At 35.8% G+C, this 12,010-nt stretch overlaps 3 protein-coding genes across 4 annotated transcripts; 2 read left to right on the top strand and 1 right to left on the bottom strand.

Moving 5' to 3' along the window:
- The first annotated feature begins 94 nt into the window (after positions 1 to 94).
- LOC145616647 (DEAD-box ATP-dependent RNA helicase 20) lies at positions 95 to 4,704 on the top strand. 2 transcript variants are annotated; one of them, XM_081671406.1, is made up of 10 exons: positions 95 to 235; positions 306 to 544; positions 1,266 to 1,445; positions 1,556 to 1,717; positions 1,934 to 2,088; positions 2,257 to 2,349; positions 2,892 to 2,977; positions 3,071 to 3,297; positions 3,796 to 4,029; positions 4,390 to 4,704. In XM_081671406.1, exons 1-10 carry the CDS (start codon positions 180 to 182, stop codon positions 4,440 to 4,442), a joined length of 1,485 nt encoding a protein of 494 aa, XP_081527532.1. In that variant the 5' UTR covers positions 95 to 179; the 3' UTR covers positions 4,443 to 4,704. The 2 variants fall into 2 exon arrangements, with proteins under 2 accessions (XP_081527532.1, XP_081527533.1); XM_081671407.1 differs by having other exon boundaries at positions 108 to 235; positions 301 to 544.
- Positions 4,705 to 5,375: 671 nt separating this feature from the next.
- On the top strand, positions 5,376 to 7,883 carry LOC145616102 (uncharacterized). Its single transcript, XM_081670809.1, has 6 exons — positions 5,376 to 5,416; positions 5,611 to 5,743; positions 5,970 to 6,073; positions 6,164 to 6,335; positions 6,417 to 6,557; positions 6,975 to 7,883. Exons 1-6 carry the CDS (start codon positions 5,376 to 5,378, stop codon positions 7,881 to 7,883), a joined length of 1,500 nt encoding a protein of 499 aa, XP_081526935.1.
- A 298-nt stretch (positions 7,884 to 8,181) lies between these two features.
- Positions 8,182 to 11,584, bottom strand: LOC145618202 (palmitoyl-acyl carrier protein thioesterase, chloroplastic-like). Its single transcript, XM_081672983.1, has 7 exons — positions 11,175 to 11,584; positions 10,863 to 10,997; positions 10,473 to 10,606; positions 9,356 to 9,469; positions 9,058 to 9,238; positions 8,896 to 8,964; positions 8,182 to 8,780 (listed from the first exon to the last, which is right to left on the bottom strand). Exons 1-7 carry the CDS (start codon positions 11,370 to 11,372, stop codon positions 8,562 to 8,564), a joined length of 1,050 nt encoding a protein of 349 aa, XP_081529109.1. The 5' UTR covers positions 11,373 to 11,584; the 3' UTR covers positions 8,182 to 8,561.
- Between the last annotated feature and the right edge of the window lie 426 nt (positions 11,585 to 12,010).

Raw genomic sequence — 12,010 nt, 5'->3', positions numbered from 1 at the left:
ACATTTTGAAACGGAGAGAGTATGAAACTCGAGTCTGGGTATTGAGTAGCCCAAGCTTGGTACATTATCTGACAAAGTCCCAAGTTGGCCTCCGAGAAGCCTCCTTTCTTGTTTTCTCTCACAAGTCGCAACCTTCACCGCTCTCTGTTTCTCTCTCCTCCATCAATTAACACACTACAATGAGCCGTTACGATTCTCGTTCTACTGACCCTACTTCCTACCGCGACCGTCGCAGGTTTGTCCTCTTCCCCAATTCCTTAACCTAGAATCACACAATTTCATCTAATTCATGCTTTTCAGTGCAGTGATTACGGAACTTCTACTGGCGGCGGCGGAGGTCGAAGTGGAGCGGCCTCTTCGCCGCAACGGAAGCTGGATTTGGATGGGTTGACGCCTTTTGAGAAGAATTTCTATGAGGAGTCCCCGTCTGTTGCCGCCATGACCGATAGCGAGGTCGAAGAATATCGCAAACTTAGGGAGATTACCGTTGAGGGTCGTGATGTTCCCAAACCTATCAAAAACTTCTCCGATATCGGTTTCCCAGGTGCTTTTTATTTATTATTGCTCCTGTACTTGAATAATTGTCCCTCATTCACACTTGCTACTTTATACTTGTTTCTATCATACACCCGCTGTACTCGACTACTCAGACTGGCCCTGTTTAATTTTAGCGATTGCTACATTAATGGACGATACACCCGAATATATGGGGCTAGCAAGGACTTAGTTGATTTCAATTAAAAATTTATTCTTTGATTTCCTATCAATGAACACACAGGTATGGTGCTATTTGTTTAACAAATGACATACAGAACAAAATTTCATCAGCATTCGAGTTTTTCGGGTATTCTAGGTCTGTGGTGTTTAGTTGTGGAGGATGGAAACTTAACATATGTGCCTCCTGGAATATCCACCCAGAACTTAACAAGATTAATTTTCTCTGTATTGGATCACCATTACTACTCACATGAAATATTTATTCAAGTGAGTGCCTTTTCCTTAAGGAGGCTGGGCATCTCATATCCCTCCCTTGCTTTCTCTGTCGTTGGATAACAATAATTTCTTGGATTGGTTGTCAAATTACACTCTGTGTACGATCTCGCCTCTTGCTCAACTTTACAAACTACATTTTCAGAGATTGCAATTTCAATGTGGCGCTTCTGCAATGTTGTGCACATCTGCGTCTCTCTCTCTACTGGTCTGGAGCATTTGTGGGTGTTAGATCCAGTTATTGACTTATAAATGGTTTGCCTTATCAACTGCAGATTATGTCATGGAAGAGGTTAAGAAAGCTGGCTTTACTGAACCCACTGCTATTCAAGCTCAAGGATGGCCAATGGCCCTAAAGGGTCGTGATCTTATTGGTCTTGCTGAAACAGGATCAGGGAAAACACTTGCCTACTTGCTACCTGCTATTGTACATGTCAATGCTCAGCCAATATTATGTAAGCATGCTTGTCGCTGAGTCTTATACTATAATTTATTAGGTGATTCTGCTAAACCTGTCTATCTTTGCTTTTTAATTGCATTAACTTAAGTTTGTGTCATTCTTCAGCTCCTGGTGATGGTCCAATTGTGTTAGTTCTGGCTCCAACTAGGGAACTTGCTGTACAAATACAACAAGAAGCCACTAAGTTTGGCACTTCATCAAGGATTAAAAATACCTGCATATATGGAGGGGTCCCTAAGGGACCTCAAGTTCGTGATCTCCAGAAAGGTAGGTGCTGCTTGAGTTTGACATGACTTTGTCCATCAAAGGGAGGGGACAAGGATATTTGAGATGCTTTCCTATCATATTGCGACTTTTGTGATCTGCGCTACTTGTTTTAGGTGGTACTCATATTCATTACACTGATTTTTTTATTGCATTAAGGAATCTGATCATTTAATTGGTCGGGTCTCTTACACATAAAGTTGTACTGTTTCTCTGCAGGTGTCGAGATAGTAATTGCAACACCTGGAAGGTTGATTGATATGTTGGAATCTAACCATACAAATCTGCGTAGGGTGACCTATCTTGTGTTGGATGAGGCAGATCGAATGCTTGACATGGGCTTTGAACCCCAGATTCGCAAAATTGTTAATCAGGTATGTGGGATTAGTACTTGTATCTCTATACTTCTTGTTCTAAATTAGTGTCTTGAGATGTGGACTTACCCAGCTGACTAGACAAGAAGTGGTAAGATGGTAACTTGCTAAAATTCATTTTTGTTTGACATGATTTTAAGTTTTTAACATCTTGTTATCTCAATGCAGATCCGACCTGACCGTCAAACACTATACTGGAGTGCCACCTGGCCAAAGGAGGTTGAACAATTAGCTAGGAAGTTTCTGCATGATGCATACAAGGTAAGAATGTAAGATTTGATTTTCCATAGTGATTCTATAATTTGGGGCTGGAAACCACCTGGGTTTCTTTGATGTCATTAAAAACTGAAGAATCCTGTAAAGTTGAACTAGGTGAATTACTGGGATTTGGGATGAAAGAATTAAAATTTAAAATATAGGTGACTTTTGAAAGTAGGTGGCTTTTTGGTACTATCAAGTATCAACAATGAGTTGGCTTCACCCCCACACCATACCCAAAAAAAAAAAAAAAAAAAAAAAAAGAATTTCTTGTTTGAGATTTAGTCCATTGAATTATATTGTTGTTATTTATGAAATAATCTCACGTTCCCCGTTCCCATGTTTTGTTTTGAGCTATCTTGTGATGCTTGTTGAAGATATCAGATATCTTCACAGATGAATAATAGTTCCATTATGTTTATGAAGTGGTTTTGCTCTAGTTTGTTCTTGTGGATGTACCTTGTTTTAAATCTTGTCTCATGTCATCCTGTTTCAAAAACGTGGAAAGAGAGACTATAAAGTAGCTTTTTGTTGGGCATCTGTAGGTGATCATTGGCTCTCTAGACTTAAAGGCTAATCATGCTATTCGTCAGATTGTGGAGATCGTCTCTGAGAATCAGAAGTATAAGAAGTAAGGAGATCACTTATCCCTTTATGATCTCAGCTTATATACTTGACTTTTGACAATGGCTGCTGCCTGGGGCTTTTTTGTAATTTGTTCTAGACTAGTGGATCTCCTGGAGGACATAATGGATGGAAGCCGGATATTGGTATTTATGGACACTAAGAAGGGCTGTGATCAGATTACACGGCAGCTTCGCATGGATGGCTGGCCTGCTCTTTCGATTCATGGGGATAAGAGCCAGGCAGAAAGGGATTGGGTGCTGTCAGAATTTAAATCTGGCAAGAGTCCTATAATGACCGCTACAGATGTTGCGGCTCGTGGTCTTGGTATGTTTCTTCATGCATATGCTATAATGTTTTGAACCATCCAATTATTGATGTTTTACTACAGTATTTCCCATATTACTTGACTGAAGGCTTGGAGTGAAGGACAATTGATGAGCATATTATATTGTTGTTGTTTAGAAGTATAAAGGAAAGCTAAATATGTTTTGCATCACCTATTAAAATTAGCTGTGCCCATAAGCCCATAGCTGGTCTCTGAGTCTTAACTTGAGCAATAGAAACTTCGCTTTTAGTTTCTTGATTGAACTGGCTCTCCTATTTTCTTGTTTAAACTGATGACTAAATCTGGTACTCCTATCCTCTTGATGCCTACATTAAAGACTTGTAGCTCCTTGTTTGGTCCCACCATTTTCTCTCTCATTAAATCCACCCAACCAAGAGAGAATAAACTTAATACGAAGTATCTCGTCTAGGGCAAACAGATTTGGACAGAGGAAGTTTTTCTTAATACTTACAATATTCTAATTTGGTCTGTGGCAGATGTGAAAGACGTGAAATATGTGATCAACTATGATTTCCCTGGTTCACTTGAAGACTATGTTCACCGTATTGGTAGAACAGGGAGGGCTGGGGCCAAAGGAACAGCATACTCTTTTTTTACAGCAGCAAATGCCCGATTTGCAAAGGAACTTATTGCCATTCTCGAGGAAGCTGGACAGAAAGTCAATCCTGAGCTTGCTGCTATGGGTAAAGGTGCTCCACCTCCTCTAGCTGGTAAGTTCTAAGTTGTTTGTAATGAGTTGAGAACTTATTTGTCTACTAATCTTGAAAACTACTATAGACTTGGTTCCACTACAACGCATTTAGATCTTGGGCTGTGATTGGTCTTCTGATAGTTTGATGACAAGTGAATTAACAGCAGCAATGGTTAATGGTTGATTATTGTAGATTTTGAAATTTTCAATGATATTCAATTTTTTGTTGAAACTAAGGATTTTTCTCTTGTATCTGATTTAACTTATCTGATGGAAATTAATCTCATACTCCTGTAGCAATATTATTGAAATGTTGGAAATTAATTTTGTTTTCTGCATCGCAGCAAATATCTCACAGTTTTTCTGTTTTCTGCCTCAGGTGGTATCCCAGAACGAAGGAGCCGGTACAGTACTGGTCGGTCTTGGAGCTAATAAAGAGAGGTTACATGAAGGGACATGATGTTTATACTCCGCCACCTCAACTTACGTGTGTAGTTTCCTTTAGCATTCATCCACCATCTGTAGTCGTTTGCTGGATGAGACTAGGAATAGTGCTTCAAATGACATTTGAATGTTATGGGGTATTCTGATAGTTTCTTTTAAATCAATATTGCGCAACAGTGGCTAAAATTTGTCTGTAGAAGTAATACCGATAGTATCACAATTTCAACGGAGATACTTGTATTTGAGAATCGAGAGTAGTTCTTGCTATCTTAAATATTAAATTTTTAGTTTTTTTCAGCAACCAAACACTCCACTGATTCAATTATGTATCAAAATGACCAAATGTGTGCTACTGGTTGCTGCACTGCTACTCAGTGCTACTTATCTAATCTTAACGTCACCTAAACAAAGATTGCCTAGTTAAGGCGGAGTACTTTGCTGTAGTGAAGATTGACTGGGGTAAAATGCAGCTTTGCCATGACTAAATCACTAATTGATGATGTGATCAGAATTTATCAGAATTTATTTTTCTAATCTGAACTTATTTTTAGATCGGGGTAATGGAAGTTACCAAATTATAAGTAATCCAATAATTACTACTCTTACCAAACTCGTTAAATAAAAAATTTATTACCAAATACGCATTAAGTATTTAAGTGTCATCAAGCATAGGTTAATTAATAATATCCGCCATATTCCTCATGACATTGAAACGTGGGTTGACTAAATCAGCTATTTTCCTCAAGTAATGTAACGTGGGTTGGCGGTTACTCTAGATTAACCACTTCTTAACTACACACGTAATTATAGAAATTAAAACAAAGATTTAATTCTTTATTTCACCATTAAAACTAAGTTATGAGCTTTTGCTTTGATAATTAGGTCGATAATATTCTCAATTAGAATTGAGAGTTTAGAAATATGTTTGACATCGTTTTTGGATGGAGAAAAGCTTCTAAGTGGTAATTTTTATACTTTATACTGTTATACATGAATATTTTATGTACATTCTGTATCGTCATAAAGATAATTATTCTCATAGTATTGTAATCCTCGAAAATTTCCAATATTTGTTCTTAATTTAGCACTAGCATATACATTATGCATATTGGGTTTCATTTTCTCTTAGACTTATTTGTGATATTTTTTCTATCAGTAAGAAATTGATCAAGATAGTTCAATGTCGACTGAAGCTTCTAAAAAGCAAAAGATTTGCTATCACCCGGCATTTAAGAGAAGACATTGCTCAGCTTTGGAAGAATGGATATCAGCACATTGCCTACGACAGGGTAAGTGTCTCTTATTTTATCGAGTCGAGTTTGAGATTGCTTGGCTTGGCTTGGCTCATAACACTTGCTAGTTGCTAGTATCAATCAAAACTAATACTTGTACTTCGTAGTAACTAGCAGTCTAGTCTAGCACGAATATAACTAACTAATCTTGGTTTTTATTCAAATTCAATACTATACACATACATCAAAGATTGATCTTAATTTTTCATCTATTTTTATGCAGTTAGACCAATTATGCATAGATGAGGATATGATGTTAGTGTATCAGCTATTGGATCAATTTTGCGAGTTCATAATACTCAATCTTTCGCACATTCGTAGACACAAGTATGTAATGTAGCTAAATTATTTGTCCTATAAATATATCTCATCTCTAAATTGGTATACAGCATCACAACATTGCCCTTAATTTTGAAGGGACCTTCCTAAGGATGTCCACGAGGCTGTTTCGACCCTCATTTTTGCCTCAGTTAGATGTGGTGATCTTCCAGAGCTTAGGCTTGTCAGAAAGCTCTTCGAGGAGCGTTATGGCGGGAAGATTACAGTTGCTGCAGTGGAATTGCACCCTGGAAACCATGTTAACATCCAGGTCAGGTCTGCTATCATTCCTGTAATGTTATTATGAGTAATGTTATAACAACAATTGAGCATTACATTGGCAAAACTGCAGGTAAGGGACAAGCTGACCATACAATCAGTCTCAGAAGATGTAAAGAACAGATTGTTGGATGAAATACTCAAAGATTCCCTCTACAAACCAGGGCTATTAGCCCTTGAATACAACCCAGATTCCCAACTTCAATCCTCAATGGTACGATAATTACTACCTCTTTTTTTTTACATTAGTTGCAACTTTTGTGTATTATTATTTGTGAGACATAAAAATTGTAACGGAGGCAGTAATTTTAAATTACGTGATCATTAGCACTGATAGAACACTTTTGAGTACATTTTAGTCCAACCCTGTGTTGTAATTTGATCTTTTGGGTATATATATGTAGAGGTAATTGGGATTTTCCTAACATATTAGGATGGTAGTTTTAGATTATAAACGATTAGAATTGGACTTCTTAAACAACTCCTAGGAATCAACTCGGAGTTCTTCATGTAATCGCCAAGCTAAGCATGATGTTCACTGCAGACTACTGAATTATATGAAGCTCAAGGGAATAGTTGTGTCAATAAAAACAGTGGCAATACTAACACTACCTGTTCAATTGTGTTGCAGTCTTCCCCCTGTATTGCTGAGGCTCCGAAACAAGCAAAAGTGCACAACTTTGCGCTACTGAGTACTCCTTATAATGAGTGTGATATTGGCGCTATAGAAGTAAGGAAAGCAGAACAGACGGGAAACACAGCAGGCAGTGGCTGTTCTTCACAACACTCAATTGATCAGGATTCAGTGATTTACCTGGATGACATACAGGAGTTCAAGTCGCCTACCAAACAAAGAAACGGTGTGCACTGTTTGGATCAGGATCAAAGATTCTTCGTGTTCAGATCTTCATCGTTGTATGACAAAGACAACGATAAATTAGCTAGGAAAAGGATAAGGTGGGGATCAGAACCTACGGAGACTCAGATTGTAGAAAACGTCGAATGTGAGAGTTGTTACAGTTATAAGTATGATAACAGGAGGAAGTATCAGAGAAAAGAGGAATTCGAGCAAATGGAGGGATTCTATTTACTTGAACAGGGCTGTAAGAAGCTTGAATCAAGGTGTAGCTTACATCAGCCATGCTATTTTTACACCAACAACAGCAATAATGCAGATTATCAAGATTTGTCTCAAACACCCTTAAAGTTAGATTATATGGGTACCCTCTTACCGAGTAAGAGTAGGGCTCTCACGCCCTATGTAAGGGCTGCAATAATGCCTCAGAGTCGTGAAATGGTGATAAAGAGTTGTACAGAAATGTCTCGATCAAATTCTTTGCCAGTACAGATAAATTACTCTTCCCGGAAGCATGTACACCCAAAGTTGCCAGATTATGATGAGATAGCAGCTAAGTTTAGGGCACTGAAGAAAGCTCATCAACTAAACAAGAGTACAAGACCCTTGAAAGTGCCTGCACCTTTAATCTCATTAATTTTTTTGTTTACTTTTCTGAGTTTTCATATTAGCCTAGTTAGTTGATTGGCTTGTAGTTTTGTACACACTAGCTCTCTAAGCATCACTTGCATCTTTTTTTTTTTTTTCTTCTGATTTTTCAAAAATTTGACAGAATTGGCTGGATTCTTCAATGATAATTTCAACATTTTTATTGAAATTACCCTTAGATTTGAGTCATTGACTTATTTTGCGTGATTTTAACATACACTTACTAAGAATAATAAAATTATTATACCTCATTTTATTCACAAAATAACTAAATCAAAATAATATTAGTTGTAAACTAAAATAGCAATGATAGTATAATGAAAAGAACATTATTAACCAGGATCATGATGGAGTCTAATGTTCGTAACCTTAGCGTCAACATCATAGTGTCAAGGATCTGACATAAATATTTGGTGTGAAATGAGGCATCCAACCTAGTAACATAGTTAAGCATTCACGAGTCGCAACTCAGAAGCCAGTGCTAACATTGGTCTTAATCTGAAACTAATTAATGCAACGAAGTTGAGTACATACGTACATAAAACTAATTTAGGTAGGGTGGTTCTAGTGGTCCTAAAAAAAACCATCCCTAATGTCACATGATTCATCAATTCATAATGGTAGTTTTAAGGAATTCGTTATGAACTTGTGACTGCATCCTCAACCCCCATTTTCACTCCCAAAACAAAAAAAGAACGCGGTTAATTTATTGAGTTAGACTCTACTAATTATCTTACTGGACTTCCTCCATAAGGTTCTAGCTCTTGCAACTTCATTCCCATTTTCCAGACGAAGTAAATGATAATATTCATTAGGAATTTCATTGGATGCACCTGAAAGAGATTGCAGCACACTATTTCTCCCACATTCCCTCCTATACTCCAAAGTAAACGCGCTGAGTTCATAATTCTCCCTCACTGCTTCAGGGGTTCCCTGCATCATTATGTAACCGGCTATTAGGTACACATAAAAGACAGCTATATAAAAGCACGTAAAAAAAGTCAAAAATAGAAATGGGAGTGATCCTCATGATCATTGTAGCATTTACCTCTAAAATCCAGCTTATGTACTTCACATTATTCACATGCTGATTGGGATCCAAGTCGAACCATAAAGGCTGCAATTTGTTAAAATAAGATTAATAAAAATATACTTGTATATAAAAAAGACTTGTTCTCAAATAAGAAGGATATGGAGTTAAAGAGTGCACCTTAATTCCTCTAAGGATATAATCCGCCTTATCTTCATCAAGTTTTTGTAATTTCCTGAGCTTATCATCAACATTTAAAGGCGGATCAAGATAGTCTTTTACATAAGGATCTCCACTTGCTTTGATCTCCTCTGGAATTCTTGAAAGCCGCCTCGTTTTCTCATTAATCATCACAAATTCACTACGTTTTCATTTGCATATTCATCAAGATAGTTAATGTTAAGAACTTGTCATTGTTTCAAGCTAATTAATTTATAAGTTTATTAAACTTTGGAGTTAATTAAGGTTTGGAAAAAACCTGTCAACTCGCATGATTTTTGTTCCTGTATTTGCATCAGTTAGTCTTGAGCTACAAGTGAGACAATGTTTTGTCAAGCCTGAACACCAAGTCTCTACTTGAACAATGTCTCCCCTGTCCATGGGTCCAATCAATATTAACTTCAAAGTAATTCCAACATGGTCCACGATCACCACATCATTTGTACGTATGTAAATAAATAACTTAACATTTTGGAAAATTTGTTAATTTTACCAATGTAAAACAAAGCATCCTAAAATAACAAACATCAATTAAAAACTACACACCAACATGGTCCACGATCACCACATCATTTGTACATATGTAAATAAATAATTTCACCTAAAATTTTGGAAAATTTGTTAATTATACCAATGTAAAAGGAAGCATCCTAAAATAACAAACATCAATTAAAAACTAACACCCTTTTCTATTGTTTATAGTTCTTAGTCACTTCTAACCATAGGATTCATATTAGTATGTTATTTGTCTTTCTTTTAGTCTCTCGAATCATCAAAATTCTTATACAAGTATAAAATTATGCATACCTAACAGGCTAACACTAGGTGTACCCGAATACATAATAGAGTTCAATGAATTTACTATGTTAGTGTGGTGACTCGGTGAGGGATGCAAATTTCCTGCTTCAATATGATGATGAAGACAGTCAATGACATGTGTATTGAATACTTGGTACGATCTAACACTTTCCATTAAATTGGTAGGTGGAGCGTAAAATAGTATAATAAATCCAATGAAATTCCGAAAGTTTGAAATTTATGCAAGAACAACTTCTCCTGGTGGCCTGGTTAGAATATTTATGATAACAAGTCTCTCAAGTACACATGTAGTATTATTGTACTTGTATCAATTTGAAGACCTCATGTTAATATGATGTAATCATAGCAAAAATTAAATAAATAAAATATGATGTTAAAATGTTATCATAGCATAGAAGAAATTTACATGGTTTACAATCATCAATTAGTTAAAAGAATACTCCTTTCGTCACTATTTGTTATAACTATTAGCATTTTGAAGAAGTCAAAGTAGAAACAATAGATAGAGAAGGAGTAAATGTTTAGTTAAGAGTAGTATCAACGTAATAAAGACATACCATGAAGGGTAAGAATCAACTTCAACTTGCATTCTTCCAATCACCCAAATTAGATTTCGACTTGTCATCTCCTTTGACACTCCAAACCCTTCTACCCTTAATCCCGAACTTTGAAACAGATTTAAACCAGTTTCCTGCAATTTCATCATTTATTTTTATAAGAAGTTTAGAACATACAATAAATCATCCATATGACATTATACATGACCAGTTTAGTAACTTCAAGTTTTTTCTCGAACATTCTAAAATAGTATATAAAGCGATAGAGTTTTTATTTAGCACAATTATACTAATACTATGTTTATAAAGGGTACTATTTTAGATGATAATATGATGATTATTGCCAACTTTGAAAAACTGAAGAAACATAGAAAAGTAAAAATAACAAACCTGTGTATAATTAAGCAAAGCCTCTAAAGAAGCCTTTTGATGGATATCAAGCTCATACAATCTAACCAAGAAGTTTTGACCCACCACGTAACCATCTTGTGTAAACCTCCTTTTTTCCAATTCATGATTCACAGTCTACAAAAAATCAATTATAAATAACCCTGTAAAAACCTAAACATACATACGTGACTAACATTAGCAATCCAATCAGCAACACGATTAGCCTCACGTCACAATAAACATAATAGAAAATAAAAATTACCTTGCTAGTGATCCACTTAAAGCATAAAATAGAAGTACATATATACATACCTTACCAAAATTGTTGATCTTCAAAGGGTCTTGAAAGTTATCAACCTTAACTTGCAATCTTGTAACATGGGAAGGTACACTTGGACCAAAATTGTAAAGGTTTATGGCATTGTTATTATCGACTGATCTTCCTCTCATTAACTTTGATGGAGGTACCATTAATGGAAAGCTTGACAAAGCACCTGAAATTGTAGGCATTGTTATGATTATCTTAGATCATATAATATAAAAGTTTACCACCTAAAATCTTATAAGGTGTTTAGATCTTTGCAAACTAAAAAAAAAAAAAAAAAGTTAGTGTTTATGACTAGTAAAATAAAACTTATTCTCCTAAAAGAAGAATGGGGTTTGAAGGTCCTCTTCTTTGTAGGTGTTGAGGAAATATGAGTAGGAAGTTTGATAAATTTGGTTCATGACATTAATAAAGTGAGGCAATGCAAGTAACACTGACATTTGTCATTACTCTTGTGCCAGAAAGTCCTTTATTTTGTGAATGTCACTTACCCAACACATTTAATGAAGCTACCCATTTTTTAAACCATTATCAACTGTGACATAGAATTGTTATTAGCCAAATACTAAAAACTAAAAGCGTCCCCAAAGCAATAGATAAAAGAGTTAAAAGTGGAAATATTAAGGTAAAGTAAACTTTAATTACACTGATCGATAAGTGATTTTAGCATGCATTTCAAAAATAACACTATTTAGAATTTTAGATTATATGTTAACTAGTTACTTGTAGTTAATGTCTCGTGACGCTCATTAGAAAGATCCTTGTTATTATACCATTTTACTCTCTATGTCTCTAGTTATTGCCTTATTTTATTTTTTAAGTC

This window comes from Chenopodium album, chromosome 26 (genome assembly GCF_948465745.1).
Source record: "Chenopodium album chromosome 26, dcCheAlbu1.1, whole genome shotgun sequence".
Lineage (NCBI taxonomy): Eukaryota > Viridiplantae > Streptophyta > Magnoliopsida > Caryophyllales > Amaranthaceae > Chenopodium > Chenopodium album.
The sequence above is the reverse complement of the archived record's forward strand: the minus strand, read 5'-3'. Positions and strand labels throughout refer to the sequence as shown.

Coding starts and splice junctions, on each gene's coding strand:
- LOC145616647 (XM_081671406.1), top strand. CDS start 180: ATGAGCCGTTACGATTCTCGTTCTACTGACCCTACTTCCTACCGCGAC. Junction 1,446..1,555: donor CAATGCTCAGCCAATATTAT/GTAAGCATGCTT, acceptor GTCATTCTTCAG/CTCCTGGTGATGGTCCAATT. Junction 2,089..2,256: donor TTCGCAAAATTGTTAATCAG/GTATGTGGGATT, acceptor ATCTCAATGCAG/ATCCGACCTGACCGTCAAAC.
- LOC145618202 (XM_081672983.1), bottom strand. CDS start 11,372: ATGCCTACAATTTCAGGTGCTTTGTCAAGCTTTCCATTAATGGTACCT. Junction 10,998..11,174: donor AGATCAACAATTTTGGTAAG/GTATGTATATAT, acceptor GATTTTTTGTAG/ACTGTGAATCATGAATTGGA. Junction 9,239..9,355: donor AAAATCATGCGAGTTGACAG/GTTTTTTCCAAA, acceptor ATGAAAACGTAG/TGAATTTGTGATGATTAATG.
- LOC145616102 (XM_081670809.1), top strand. CDS start 5,376: ATGTTTGACATCGTTTTTGGATGGAGAAAAGCTTCTAAGTG. Junction 5,744..5,969: donor AGCACATTGCCTACGACAGG/GTAAGTGTCTCT, acceptor ATTTTTATGCAG/TTAGACCAATTATGCATAGA. Junction 6,074..6,163: donor TCGCACATTCGTAGACACAA/GTATGTAATGTA, acceptor TTAATTTTGAAG/GGACCTTCCTAAGGATGTCC.